The 15,490-nt window shown below is 42.1% G+C and overlaps 1 protein-coding gene across 1 annotated transcript in view; it reads left to right on the forward strand.

Moving 5' to 3' along the window:
* The window catches only part of LOXHD1 (lipoxygenase homology PLAT domains 1), a 149,729-nt gene that overhangs the window by 61,290 nt on the left and 72,949 nt on the right, over positions 1-15,490 (forward strand). Inside the window, exons 18-23 of the mRNA XM_088152998.1 lie at positions 583-775; positions 4,035-4,195; positions 8,720-9,023; positions 11,454-11,605; positions 13,179-13,312; positions 15,295-15,440. Coding sequence (XP_088009124.1) covers positions 583-775; positions 4,035-4,195; positions 8,720-9,023; positions 11,454-11,605; positions 13,179-13,312; positions 15,295-15,440 — 1,090 coding nt within the window. The remainder of the gene's footprint in view (positions 1-582; positions 776-4,034; positions 4,196-8,719; positions 9,024-11,453; positions 11,606-13,178; positions 13,313-15,294; positions 15,441-15,490) is intronic.

The following is a 15,490-nucleotide window of genomic DNA, read 5'->3' on the forward strand; positions in this document are numbered from 1 at the left end:
GGAGTACATGATGCCTGTATCCCCTTGTTTTGGGGGTATGGAAGCCACCCTCATTCTAGAGGCCAGTTTGGTCCTTCTGAGGTAGAAAATGCATGAAGGTTCAAAGCAGATCTAAAACAAGCTTAGCATGAAAGTGCCCAGCCCACTATAGCATCTGTAAGTGTGGACCTGGGCAACAACAGTTTACCTGCTTCTGTGTTGGCATACTGAAGGCTGAAAGGTATAAATGTTTACACACCCAGGTACATTGTAGGACCAGAACAAAAAGAGAGAGAGAGGAGAAGATAATAGCACTGTTCTTTCTGTGCTGCTTAAACTTCCACTTCAAGTAGTTGGAATCAGAAGTCACCATGAAACTACTATAAATTAGGAATCACAAGAGGACGAGCAGTGGCAGGAATTTTCTGCAGACTAAAGATCTTTAGCCCATGACTAGCATGAAATGCTTCTGCAGTGATGAAATCCTGTAAGACTGCTTGCTTTACCAACCCAAATGTCCTTTACATATCACTAGAGCAGTCATGCTTTAAGAAGATATACATACCGTTCTTTCCTGCTTTTCTTCCACTTTCCTTTCTTAAGATCCATCGGATTCTAATCGGGCATGACAATGTGGGCCTCCATGCAGGCTGGCACCTTGGTGGTGTTCAGATTACCATCCCTATCCACGGCAAGCTGTACAACTTCCCATGCAACCGATGGCTTGACAAAAATGAAGCTGACGGAAAGGTAGAGATTGAGGTCTACCCCAGCGAAATCATGGAGATTGAGAAATGTAAGGGACAGTATGTTTGAGTTAAGCCCAATAGCTAGGTGGCCTTTTGGTTTTGCTCAGCTGGAAGCAGAGAAGGAGGATGGCCCTGGAATGGAAGCACTTTGGAATGGTTACTATTCCTTGCCTCTTATTTAGTGTTGGTGAAGCACCTGTTGCCAGCAGTATTGCCAAGATTGAGGATACTTTGGAGAAGATGTCCTCCAGAACCCTTCTTCCAGCACTCTCCCCACTTACCCAATGTAGTCCTTGCTCTTCCTCCTCTCACGTAGTATTCTTTCCTCATCTGGTCTGCTTCCTTCTCTTGTTCTCTGCTTCCTGCCTCCCTGTACTATGCAGCAGGAAAGGCAACTCCTTTCTTTTAACATGGAGAAGATGTTTTGAGCTTGCTGAAGGGTCAAAGTTGTAGCCATGCTCAGGTTCCTGGTTTCCCTGGTGTCTCACATGGGGAACCCAAGAAACTACAAGGAAATCATAATATTGGACAATGCAGCCTTGCTGTATATTGTGCCCAGGTTATCCCTTGTTATCTTTCTTGTTGCTTGGTGAGGGGTGGGGTGAAGAGAGTATACAGCAGTGTTTCTCAACCTTGGCAGCTTGAAGATGTGTGGACTTCAGCTCCCAGAATTCCCCAGCCAGCATGGCTGGCTGGGGAATTCTGGGAGTTGAAGTCCACACATCTTCAAGCTGCCATGGTTGAGAAACACTGGTATAGAGAAATAATGAGCACTGGGAGAGAAAAAGGCACATGACAACTGGGTCTTCTAGCCCAAGAACTATCTGGTAGCTCATTCCTAGCAGGACTATTCTCTGCTGCCTGGTGAAATACTAGCTATCATTTTACAGTGCATATACCATTGTATGCTGCTGTCAGTAAACAAACTTTTACAGCACAATTTTATGTCTATATTTTTAGAGATAGGCCCCACTGGTTTCAATTAAGCTTTCTTCTAAATAGATGTCCCCCAGGTTCCAGCCAACTCTAGTGGTGGCACATAAAGGAGGATCAAACATATGTAGTTTGTATAACTTTACTTGGGTGTCTGTGTATCAGTCCCAGAAGTGTGAATTATATTACTTAACAATGTGATCCAGAAGAAACAAAATGTTTATCAGTCTCTCTGAGAAAAACAGAAATAAGAAAAACAAAACAGGTAATAACTGTAAACTCAGAAATAAAGGGTCATGAAAAAGATCTTGTTCAGGAAAACAATGCAATCATGCTTTTTTCAAGTAGTTCAGTGTCAACTAGTAGGATCTTTTTTGTACCCAGACCTTCTGCATTTGTATGCCTTTATTTAAGCTTGGAGTGATTCTCTGAAAAAGTCCCATCCAAATACTAACCCTACTTAGTTTTCTCAAGATCATCTAGGATGGCTAGTACAGATATTAGAAGTGGATGAAAGGAAAGTTTGGAGAAAGTTTGATGGTAGCTGGCTGAGTGACTGTAAGGTATCTGGGATGAATCTATCTATCTATCTATCTATCTATCTATCTATCTATCTATCTATCTATCTATCTATCTATCTACCTATCATCTATCTATCTGTCAAATGCATATGGCTGCCCCTCTCACAAAATGTGACTCTGGGCGCCATACAACAAGAATATAAAACAATAAACATATCAAAAACAGTCATTATTAAAAAGTTTTCAAAAATCATAAGGCATACAAAGAGATTAGATGTCTGGACTTCAGCTCCCAGAATTCCCAGCCATGCTCAAGGAGATGTTTGAAAAGGGAAGAATCCGAAGTCTTCAGCGTTCACTCCTTTAAAAGACAAATCATGCCTGAGTCATTATGATATGCAATTAAACATTATTCTGCGTTACTGGATTTCAGGTATTTTTTTAAAACTCCCTAAAGAAATTCTCCAGTTGTTATACAGAATTTTTCCTTACGTTTGTAGTTGATATGCAAAGTTTCCTAATACACACATGCTTGTATGCAACAGTCCCAAATGGTCTTTTTATTGGAACACAATTTCCCTAAATGTACACTTTTTTTCATGTGACTTCACAAATTTCATATACATTTATTTAGATGATTTATAGTAGGGATGCCCAAATCAGCTTCCATATTTTTTAAAAACATAAAAACAGAAACTAGTAAGAAAACATCATAATGCAGAATAAGGCAGGGCAAATTATTTTGAGAAACATTTTAAGAAGAGCATTGCTGGACTTTGTGAATTATACCCTGTTGATTTTACAACAGATTCTGCTTAGGCAGAAGTATTATTTCATTAGGGGAAAAATGTCTGCAATAAATTTTGCTGAATTCCTCAATAAAGGACTGTCTATCAGTACAAACACAAACCATATATTGTTTCATGCCTCCATTACGCTTCCTTGTTCTTCTGTTCTCCATTTTCCAACATTTTAATTTTTGATAGTCTTTCAGTTGTCTCAAGTTTTGCATTTGTCCCTCATAATATGTGGCCTTAGTTCTACAGCGGAGCACTTGGGTTTTATATAGAAGGCTCCTTGTATAGTCCTTGTATGAACAGAGGGAACAGATCCATGAGGGAAAGCATGCTGTGTGTGTGTGTGTGTGTGTGTGTGTGTGAAACTGATGACAGCAGTGTTGCAGCATCACAATGTAAGCCCAAGCCCTTTTCTACATGCATCACAACATTTGTGACTGACCCAAAGAGGTAGAGCGTGTGGTGCAAGACCACAACACTGCTTTCCTCCTTCTGATAAAGGCAACAGAAGCCTGTGAATGCCACGGAGCGGTAGTAAGTGGTGGAGAAATTCTCCACTGAGGTCCTGGGAGCTGTCAACAGACAGAGTAGTCACAATGAACAAATAAACTTAATGATAAGTGAGTTATTATTAGGGCAAGCAGGTATTTGGGAAGGCTTGGAGCACTCATGTAGGACCTGACAGCAACTCCTTAAAGCAGTTGTGACTTTCCTCTGGATTGTGGTCCCCCTCCACAACTGCAGCCTCATTCTACAGAAGGTCCATGTGGTTTAAGGAGTGGCAGAAGATGCTGGGTGTGCAATCCAAAGTATCTTTTTGCCTTTGAATGCAAAGCGTTCTTCTGTTTAATTTCCTGTGTTCTGTTTGAATAAACTAGAAAAATTGTGCATTTACTTCAAGGGGTGTATGAAGTGGGGGGGGGGAGGGAGAGTGAGAGAGAGGTAGACACCCTTTTAACTGGTAAAAGAGCTGACTGTAAGACTTTGGCTCTGTATTTCTGTGAGCCATTTTAATTACTCTGTGCTTCATTTCTCCCTCTTCTGCTTTAAACAAGTGATCAATTATGAGGTCTGCATTGTTACTGGTGATGTGCGGAACGCAGGCACCAATGCCAATGTCTTCATCCAGTTTTATGGTGAGCTGGGTAAAACGGAGGTACTGATTTTGAAGAACAGGTCCAACAACTATGAGCGGGGAGCCACAGAAAAATTCAAGGTATGCTGCTGTTAGAATAGCAGGAGGTTCTTACAGCAGGGCGATTCTAATATCCATCCACAAAGATCCTGCGAAACTAAACATTGGACTTGCTACAAAGCTTGGACATTAGGTGCAATGTCTTCAGAAATCTGTTCCTTTGACATTGTCTTTGCCTGTATATGCTACCCAAATTGTCATTCTTTATTTGCTCATTTTTTATGGACCCCTCAGGTGACCTAGTCATCATCATTAAAAGATGGCATGGCCCTTCTTTTGTTCTTCTGGGATTCCCTTTTATTTGTTTGGGAACACATTAATTTCAGCATTTATTCTTGTAAGTTTTTTTAAAACCAGAAATGGAGTGGAATCCCCGTTGGTGTCAATTATCTTACCACAACTATTTTGTTGCTTAGGCTTCCGCTATTACATGGTCTCAAGGGGGACGCGGTGGCGCAGCGGCTTAATGACGCTGAAAGTTGCTGGCCAGAAATGGTCGACGCTTCAGCGGTTCGAGTCCAGCCTTCGCGTTAGCAGGGTGAGCTCCTGTTTCCTCCCCAGTTCCTGTCAACCCAACAGGTCGAAAACTCACGTGAGTAGATAAATGGGTACTCTCACTCCAGTGGGAGGAAAAATGCTGGCGGCGCCTTGCAAAAAGGAGTCGGGAGCAGTTGCCGGTAAGCGCGAAAAACCATGCGCGCCCAAAAAGGGCGCGAAGCAACGGAAACCCTGCCTCCTGTGCTCGCCAGCTGGGCTCTGCCCTAGGAAGGAGACTCTGGCAAACCACTTCCGAAACAATTGCCTTGAAAACTGCAAGGACTCGTCCAAGCAGTCACTGCAGAGTCGGTAACGACTGAGCGCAGATTAAAAAAAAAAAAATTACATGGTCTCAGAGAGCTTTGAATGCCAGTGAAATGTGCTGCTTTTCTCATGAATGTTTAGTCAGTCATGAAGTGGAAGAGGAAAGATTAACCCCTCCTGAAATCCATTTCCCTCAGATATACCACCAAATGATCTATCATCTGTCTGTCTGTCTGTCTGTCTGTCTGTCTATCTATCTATCTATCTATCTATCTATCTATCTATCTATCTATCTATCTATCTGTCTATCAAACTTATATGGCCACCTATCTCATATAGTGATCTTGGGAAGCTCACAACAACCAGTAAAAGGTGTAGTAGCATCCCATTAATTTCAGGTTCTCTTGCCTTGTCCGTGTATGGTTTGTTCCAGTAGCTCACTTATCGTCAGATTGTTTTGGTTCCCCAACATCTGGCGTGGACCTTGTTAATCTAGGCAACGTCTGAGCTGGCATGACTCTCTTAGTTCGCATCACTCTTATATCTAAGGTACAGTAGGTAGGTGAAGCTTTAGGGGGTCTTTGCCCAACAACCCCTACTGGTAAGGTAGGTAGCAGCTGGGATTCGAACCCCGGTCTCCTGCATCAAAGGGCGACGCTCTAACTGCTATGCTATCCAGCCACCCCAGATACATATATGCAATAGATGAGATTATATGTAGCTCAGGGTTGAACTGTGCAGTCCTTGGTGCAGATGTTTCATTACCCAACTAGGTAACATTGTCAGTGCTAGTGAGGGTGGGGTTTGCTCCCTGTTTATATACAGTAGCTTGCCCTGCCAGTGTTGGTGGGTGTGGGGTTTTCTCAAGGAACTACCAAGGAGAAAACCCTACCAACACTGGCAGGGCAAGCTACTGAACATAAACAGGGAGCAAACCGCACACTTACTAGCACTGATGATGTTACCTAGTCGGGTAATGAAATGTCTGCAAGCAAACCACCAAGGTCAGAGAGCACCAAGGACTCCATTTCTTTCTATCTATCATCTGTCTGTCTGTCTGTCTGTCTGTCTGTCTGTCTGTCTGTCTGTCTGTCTCTATCTATCTATCTATCTATCTATCTATCTATCTATCTATCTATCATCTGATTAGATAGACAGAGTCACATTTGAAGTTGTTTATGTGTTAAATGTGGGAATGAAGAGATCTCTGCATTTCCAGTAAGTGCCAGTTTCACTGACATTCATTCTAAATCCTTTCTATTTCATTTTCTGGGATTTCTTTTGAAAGCACCAAAATTGCATATAAATTGCTTAGATTCCCTCATTTTCTTCTAAAATACACATTTTTGTAGGAGTTTCCCCAAAACAGGATATGCATATTTTCTCCCAAAAATACAACTCTAGTATGCCCAGTGCATTTTGACCAACTGTCTTATTGAGGGCCAGAAACCACCAGGTCATAAGTAATTACTCAAAATGAGGGACCTACATAACTTCTAATAAATTCAGACACCTAAATCTCTCCAGCTAACCTGACAGATCTAAACATCATCCTCTAGTTTTCCATTATTATTGTCATTACAATTTTTATTTTTATGGCTCAATATGATAGTTATTCATGAGAAATGCCAGGCTGGAAGAATCACAAGCCGGAATTAAGATTGCAGGGAGAATCATCAACAACCTCAGATATGCAGACGATACTACCCTAATGGCAGAAAGTGAAGAAGAACTAAAGAGCTTCTTGATGAGGGTGAAAGAGGAGAGTGCGAAAGCTGGCTTGAAACTCAACATTAAAAAAACTAAGATCATGGCATCTGGACCCATCAATTCCTGGCAAATAGAAGGGGTAGAAATGGAAGCAGTAACAGACTTCATTTATTTGGGCTCCAAGATCACCGCAGACGGAGACTGCAGCCATGAAATTAAGAGACGCTTGCTCCTTGGGAGGAAAGCCATGGCAAGCCTAGATAGCATATTAAAAAGCAGAGACATCACCTTGCCGACGAAGATCCGCATAATCAAAGCTATGGTTTTTCCAGTAGTAATGTATGGCTGTGAGAGCTGGACCATAAAGAAGGCGGAGCGCCGAAGAATTGATGCCTTTGAACTGTGGTGCTGGAGAAGACTCTTGAGAGTCCCCTGGACTGCTAGGAGGTCAAACCAGTCAATCTTAAAGGAAATCAACCCTGATTGCTCATTGGAAGGATCGATAATGAAGCTCAAGCTCAGATACTTTGGTCACCTAATGCGAAGACCCTTCTTTGGAGAAGACCCTGATGCTGGGAAAGATTGAAGGCAAAAGGAGAAGAGGACGGCAGAGGATGAGATGGGTAGATAGCACCACTGAAGCAATGAGCATGAAACTGAGCAAACTCAGGAAGGCAGTGAAGGACAGGAAGGCCTGGCGCAATATGGTTCATGGGGTCACGAAGAGTCGGACACGACTTAACAACTAAACAACAAAATGATAGTTATTATTTTTCCATTCTACATTCATGTTCCCTGTAAAAAGCATGGGGGTTGGGTTTATGTGCCAGCAGATGGATTTTACCTCCATCAGGAATGTGGCAGTAAGCCAGAGGATGGCATAGCTGGTCACACAATTTAATTGTGAATCTTTAGAAAGGTGGGGGTACCATATAATAAGACATGGTGTATGTTCATCTGCCTCCATATTGTTTATGTCAGCTTTTCCAACTAGCATCCTCAAATTGGGTTGGGATTTCAATTTCTAGTATTCTCTAGGCAGATGCCAGATTGAGGAAGGCATACGTGATTCTGAGAAGGGCAATAAGGATAAACAGAGGAGCAGAAACTAAATGCCATGAAAAGAGATCGAAGGGCCAGTCATGTTTAGCTCTGAGAAGAGATGAGTGAGGAAAAATATAATAGCATTCTTCAAGTATCTAAAAGAAGATCACATAGAAGGCCGAGACCTGTTCTCTCTTGATCCAGGATACAGCACATTGAATAAAGTACTTCAGTAGATCCCCAAAAATGTTGGAAAAAAATCCTAACAGTAAGAGCACATGAAGAATGGAACTAATTACCCTGTGAGATGGTGGGCTCTCTTTCATTGTATGTGTTCATATGGAGGCTAGATAGCCATCATGCTTTAATTTGGATTCCTGCACTGAGTAAGGAGTTGGACCCCATGGTCTTTTAGAAGGGCCCCTTCTCAGAATTATAGATAGACCTTTGGAGATGCCTAAAAGGTACATTCAAAGGATGAATTCCACCATAGATTTTTTTTTTCTTCCTCCAGGTTTTATGGCCACCATATTGCACTAAATGTGTGTGCTCCTTTCCTGGGAAATGGCAATATTAGCCAAAGAAGGAATTTCTCAGGATCCCAGATGAGTTAAGATCAGATGTTGGGTGCTTGCTATTAGCTAATAGGACTGAGCTTCACTTAAGGTAGTTGCTTTAAGGAGCTACAGGTAGGTGCAAACATTTGTGCCCCGTGCATTCTGAAGCATCTGTTTGAAAACAAATCAGAATTGTTTAGAGCTTTATTGGTTAACCAGGTATGGTGAGAAAGCCTAGGTTCCAAATTTGACTCACACACAGACTCATTAGTTGGCAGCAGCAGTACCTCAAACCTCCTTTCAACTCAGTAATCTGCACTATAAAGTAAAAATTCTATATTATTATCAGGATTAATGAGTTAGTGGTATGCAACACTCTTTTCAAAAACCTGAAATGCTATTTTACCACTAAGATTTATTATTCCTGTTAAAGATAGAAGCTGTTGAAGTTGGCAGAATCTATAAGATCCGAATTGGCCATGATGGGACAGGCTTGGGAGATGGATGGTTCTTGGAAAAAATCATCATTAAGAAAATGGTGACAAAGACAAAGGAGACAGAAAAGAAGAATAGAAAGAAGAAAAAGAAATCCACAGAAGAGGAAGAAGAAGAGGAGACAAAGGAGACAGATACTATGGAGATTTATCATTTTGCACCCCATCGTTGGCTGGCGAGTGATGAAGAAGATAAGGAGTTGGTTGTGGAGCTGACCCCAGAAGATGGATCTGAACTTGAAGGTGAATGGGGATCATCTTAGTTGGAAGTTTTATGACCATGTTCTAGCATAACCAGCTTTAGGAAGGGGTTCTTTAACCTCTTGGTGCTCAGATAATGAGAATTGAAATCTAACCCATTTGGACATTACCATGCTAGAGAAGGTTTCTTTAGGGCAGTGGTGGAAAAGGTATAGCCTGCCAGTACTCCTTTTGTGGTCCTCAGAGCCCAAGAAGAGGGGGTGAAGCAAAAAAAAAAAAAAAAAGAGAGAGAGAGAGAGAGAGAGAGAGAGAGAGAGAGAGAGATCTTTGGTTTGTATTGTTAGTGTTGGATGTTTAAGGGGCAAAAGGAATGCTTTAGCTTTGTAGAAATCCCCAACCTCCTCCAAAATGACCTGGCCATTCTTGTATGGGGAATCCTGGTTCAGCCCTCAAGGGAATGCAAGCTGTGTGAAATGGACATTGTGTGAGAAATGTTGCTTCAGGGTCTCAGTTGGTGAGATCAAGTATTTTCCTAACCAAAACCTGAATGTGCACTTCAGACAGAAACGGTGTACTTTTTTTTTTTAAAAAAAAGTGTATTAGTGAGAATGATCTTTCTGCATAGTTGCTTTCTTGAGGCTTCTCCTCACTGGATGAAACACAACTTAGGAACTACTGAGGTGCATTTATTTATTTATCAAATTTAGAAGGCCCATCTCACAAAAAGTGACTCTGGGTGGCCTACAACAATTAATAAAACAATCGATATGTAAAACCAGTTATGAATAAAAATAGAAAACAATAATTATTAACATATAAAAAGCCACGGGAGAGAGTGAATATTAACTGCAATGATGGAGCCATCTTAGAATGTTACCAGTCCCTGGGACCCCCAGGTCTGATGACATAGCCAGGTCTTGAGGGAGTTGCAGAACATTAACAAGGATGGAGCTAACCTCACTTCAGGAGGGAGAATGTTCCATAAGGCGGGTGCCACGGCAGAGAAGGCCTGCCTCCTGGGACCTGCCAAGTGTAAATCCCTAGCGGACAGGACCCGCAGCATGTTGGACAGCTGTTTTAGGACATTCCAGAGATCCATCCAAGTCCAGGTTTGAGATACTGTTGTGATGAACACACAACCCTCTAGATCTGTTTTTACAGCCCTTGGAGCTTCCATATGTACTCACCACCAAAATTTGGCATGAAAACTGTGATTTTTGGTGATACCTTCTGGTCTTCTTTATGAGGGAAAAAGACTGAAAGAAATGTATTTAGCCTCCCTGAGGCACAATACTCATATTTTGCTTTAAGTGCAATCCCAAAGCACCTAAGTGCAAAAAAAAAAGAAAAAGAAAAAAAGAGGGGGTTTAAGAATTTCAGCCCCACCTCTCCAGGGATTGCAGCCTGTCCTCATTAACCTTGCTCATTCTTCAACAGCTGAGAAGCATTTTAAAAAACTAAGTGCAATTTCTGCCAGGACAAAAAAACCCAACAACCATACCTGTTTTGAGGTTTTAAAGGCTCAAATCATATCCTACACGAAATTCCACTGTTCTTTGCTTCTGTGGTTTCTTTATAACAGCCTGGATGCAAGGTGGAAGAGACTGTGTGAGGAAAGCTAACTTAACCCATTGGGGGGAGAGTCACCCGTTGGGGGGAGATGGTCGGCATACAAATTTAATAATAAATAAAAATAAATAAATAAACCCTTTCCAGGGTATTATTGTCTCAGAATCATTCTTCCACAAACCTGATTTTTCTTTAATGAGGGAAGAAACCCAACCCCTAGACCAGTGTTTCTCAACCTTGGCAATTTTAAGATATGTGGACTTCAGCTCCCAGAATTCCCCAGCTAGCCATGCTGCCCTAGTCTATTCACTTCTCTTTCCTTCCCCAAGTCTCAGATCAGCTTGCAGAGGTGAATTGGCAAATCTTGACAAAGTTTCCCCAATAGGCCCACCTGCTTACCCTGCCCATTTGCTTGCACTCATGGTCTAGGTTGTCCTGCATTGTCACCCCCAAGGCGTGTTGAATTGAGATTTCAGTTCTTTCTCTTTCCTCTGGATGTTCTCTGGATGCTTGTAGAGATTAGGTGAACAGGCCAACGTAGAAAAAGGAAGAAAAAGGTGCTCCTGGAGTCAGGCTTAGGAACATAGTGGAGCATGGGCCTTAATAAGTCTCTAACAAGGCCACCCTCAACACCAACTCTCTTTTGAGATGAAGAAAAGGAACTGGATGGAAAGAGATGCTGAACAGCCATGATCCCACTGTTTTACTTAGCCGCAGCCTATCTGCGTTTTAAGCAAAGGAAGCAACAGCAGAAATTAAGGGTAAGGCATCAATGAACAGAACCCACTTCTCGAAAAAGAGCTCAGCTCGTTGTACTGGTTCCTAGTGAAAGAAACCAGATTTTCAGCAAAAAATGTCTGAGGACCACTTGACTTACATATTAATAATTTACTTTCTCTCTAGCAAACATCTACGAAGTCCATGTTATAACTGGGATGATATGGGGAGCTGGTACTGATGCAAATGTTTACTTGAGCATCTATGGTGAAAGAGGAGACAGTGGTGAGCGTCATCTGAAGCACTCAAATAATCTGAACAAGTTTGAAAAGGATCAGGTAAGGAGCCAAAAATCAGAACTGCTATGGGTTTGCTGACATACAAAGCTGCCTTAAAGTGAACCTTCAAACCACTATTCCAATTATCAGGAACTCTTCAAAATCTCCAGGAAAACCATTGGTTCAGATCTTTAGCTTTCTTTAAGATAGAAATATCAGGGCTTAACCTGAGACCTTGTGGGTGCAAAGGCGATCATTGAACTTTGTCAGCTTCCCTACTTGTGTGTCTTCCAGATATGTACAATAAATCCCAGAATTCTCAATTAGCATCACTGTTTAGAAATTCTAGGAGATCCAGCCCCCGTGCTTAGCATCTAGTTGGAGAAAACTGAGCTAAAGTGGTGCCTTCCCACGTTCACTGTTTTCAGTAAATGCTCCTTAAAAAGAAACATGCTTTCTTCAGTTGAGATAATTAGGTTGTTGCTCATCCCAGAAACAAAAGGCCTTCACAGTAGCCTCTCACATAAAGATTTACATTGATATCAAAGTTGTTTTAAAGAAAGGTAAGAAGTCCCTTCAGTGATTATCTTTAGTAGTTTTCTTCAGTAGTTATTTTTAAGGACAAAATTATACTAATGCTTTACAAAGGGAGCAGGGCTCCGATATTTTATGTATTCAAACTTTTCTATAAGTATGTGCAGAAAAAAATAAATATAAATAGACGTCCTCTTCTCTCCACACCAGTCTTCCTCATTCAGGAGGTCTCCATGTCCAATTAATTGTAATGCATTATTGTTTTATTTGTTGTTCTGTCTGTACTGCACTTAGTTATAAGGACATAATAAATATAATAACTACAATTACTATTGCTACTCTCTGTAGCATTTTGAAAAGGAACAGGCTGATGGAAAGTCTTCATCGGGAAAGACTATTTCCATTAATACCCTCACCCCACAACTCTAAGTCACCAAGCTGGATTCACATAACGCACTTCTCCTAGTTAGTGATCTAATATCTTGAACTATAAACAGGATTTGCACAACACAACAAATAAACCAAAACTAATTATGCATATCAAGTTGTGCAAATACATCTGCTAAGTTTTATCTGTCCTGGTTTAGCAAGTTGTCTGAACACAGTCTTATCTCTGATTGTTTACTTCCTTGCCAATATTCCTTGAAGTCAAATATTAGCAAAGAGCTGAATATTCAGGTAATTTTCAGTATCAACTTTCACAGATTCTTCAGAGAATTTTGAGGGAAAAAAGTTGGCCGATTCCTAATTGCCCATTATTAAGGTTGTAACCTTGTGCCCACTTAAAAAGGTAAATCTTCCTTTCAGCCAGGCTCAATTCTTGATAGTTTTCTATTTTCTTGGCAACAATTTGGGAATAATTTGCCGTTGCTGCCTTCCAGAATGCTTTTTTTCAATTTATCAATCTAACCTATGGCCCTGGGGTGTCCTGGTGATCCCTCATCCAGCAACAGAGTCAGACCTGTCCCGCTGAATTTAGTGAGACTTGCTTCTGACCTAGGACCTACATAGGAATGTACTGGGCTAATATTTAAAGTGGAGATATATAGGTTCAAAACACACACTACAAAGCTGAAATCCCATTCTTGTGCTCTTGCAGGTGGATATATTCACTGTCAGAGCTATTGACTTGGGAGAGCTCAAGAAAGTAAGAATTCGGCATGATGACTCTGGAAGCAACCCAGCTTGGTTCCTGGAGAGAATTGACATCATTGACACCAAAGAGGAAACCACGTGAGTTAAGAGAGATTAGGCATAGCATTTAGCTAATCCAAATTAGTCCCTTAAAATGCAATTTGGTGAAATCAGGATCAGAACTACGTAGGAGTTCTGTTTCCTTTCAAGAGCTGCATTCCCTCTGGACTAATCATGTGTGGGAGTGGGAGGGTGCATGTTGGCCAGACTTGAAGCAAGCATAGGGTGGGTTCCTAGGGGAGTGGCTTTTGGACTCCTCTCCTTTTCAATCTCTCATTCTTTTTCTAAGATTATTTCCTTGTTCCTCAAGCAACAGGTGGTAGGGAAGTGAAAGTACATCAAAATTCAGTTCCAGAAGTCTTTTGAAATTAAGCTGAGGGCCTCATGTAGTTCTCAGGCCATAACTGGCCCACCTTATTTTAAGGAGAGCTGGGCTGGATCAGATGTTTCTTATCTAGCTTTCTGTTCCCCCAGCATCCCTCTGTTCTGTTTCCCAGCAAGGTGTACTCAGAGGCATACTGGAGGTGACCCTGCAAAGTTCCACCTTTATAGAGGGAAGGACCCTAACCCTAACCCTCACTCTGTCATACTTCTTTCTGTTTTAAAACATGTGCAGACATCAGTTGCAATATCTATCTCCTGGCTTCCACCCCATTCCTATTCTAAACTTTCAGGCAACTTGTGGGGAGAACACAGCTGTCAGTTAGCAAGTCATGTCCAAGAGCAGGAAACTGGTTCATCTCCCTTCACTTGTTTCTTAGTGTGACTACCAAGAAAAATAGCTGCTGCTGGGACTTTGGGGGATGTGTTGCTTTTCAACTTTTTATTCAATCACTGTTATTATCAGCAACAATATACTTACAGGTCAGATGTCCTGTAGAAATAAGATGGCCCTGTTTTAGGCAGAGTGTAAGACCAAAGATAGAACGTAAGCTCGCGGTCATGCAGGGAGTGTCAAAATCTGCAGCAGGGCACGTGTGGCATCACAATTGAAGCCCCATCCCTTTTCTAGGAGAGTGACATCACCGCACATACAGAAAGGGTGGGGCTTTTCTCTCAGGGCCCAGCATCTTGCAGATTTTGATGCACACACCCACCCATGGATACTGCTGCTCAAGGTGTGCGTGTGACCCTCCAGAATCCTCCCAAAGGTGATACCAGGTTGTAACAGTGTTTAATTCATTCCTTTGAGCACCATTTCAATAAAATTCAGTCAAGTGTAATATTTGCCTTGGCCCCACTCGTTTTTTATCCTTGTCTCCCCTACGTTTTTGGAGTGGGACCCCAGTATGCCATTCATTGGTTAAATGTGTCCCCTGCCCTCCCCCAATAGTTCCACCACTCTAAATAGCTGTTCAGGAAAGGATGAGAACCAAAATGTAAAAACAATCTCCATTTTCCCCCCTGTGATCTTTCCAGATGCTTTTGCTCTTAGAAATTCTGTACTTTTACCTATTTTTCTATTCTACTGAGTATATTCTGCCCAGAAGATGCCCATCAGCTTATGCTGAAGGGGTGTGATGGAATGGAATTATGAAGGCCAGGCTCAGGGAGATAAGCGTTTTCTTAGTTCACCGAAAGAGCGTGGGAACTACAAGAGGATGAGGCTGGCACCTCCCTGAGGAATTCATGGTGTTGTGGCTGGCTGGCTTGGGAGCTGGAGTTTCAGTCTGGGAAGATTGATGTCAGGTTTAGCCCAAATAACTCCAAGAGACAATGCAAAATCAGTTCAGCTATGTTTATTAACTACAACCTCTAGCAAGAATCTTCCCAGACTGAAACCCCAGCTCCCAAGCCAGCCAGCCACAACACCATGAATTCCTCAGGGAGGTGCCAGCCCCATCCTCTTGCACTTCCCACGCTCTTGCGGTGAACTAAGAACATGCTTATCTCCCTGAGCCTGGCCTTCATAAGTCCATTCCATCATATCGGGGCTCCTCCTCCTGAAAAGTGGGTTTTTCCAGCGTCACTCACTGGGAGCTGGCTGAGCAGGAAGATGCTAAACCATATTATCCTTGCAGTTATTATTTCCCCTGCCAGAGATGGTTGGCAGTGGAAGAAGATGATGGTCAGATTGCCAGGGAGCTGGTCCCAGTGGCCGAAGCATTTGTGATGAAGGATTCGGATAACACAGGCTCTGTTGCAACACTCGGCCTGGAACAGAAAGGTTTGCTATCTCCCGTATTGATGCTGAAGGAGAAACTGAGCCTACTGAGT

Source organism: Python bivittatus, unplaced genomic scaffold (genome assembly GCF_059951505.1).
Source record: "Python bivittatus isolate LINGU-HERP-01145 unplaced genomic scaffold, Pbiv_v1 ctg000570_np1212, whole genome shotgun sequence".
NCBI classification, from domain to species: Eukaryota; Metazoa; Chordata; class Lepidosauria; order Squamata; family Pythonidae; genus Python; species Python bivittatus.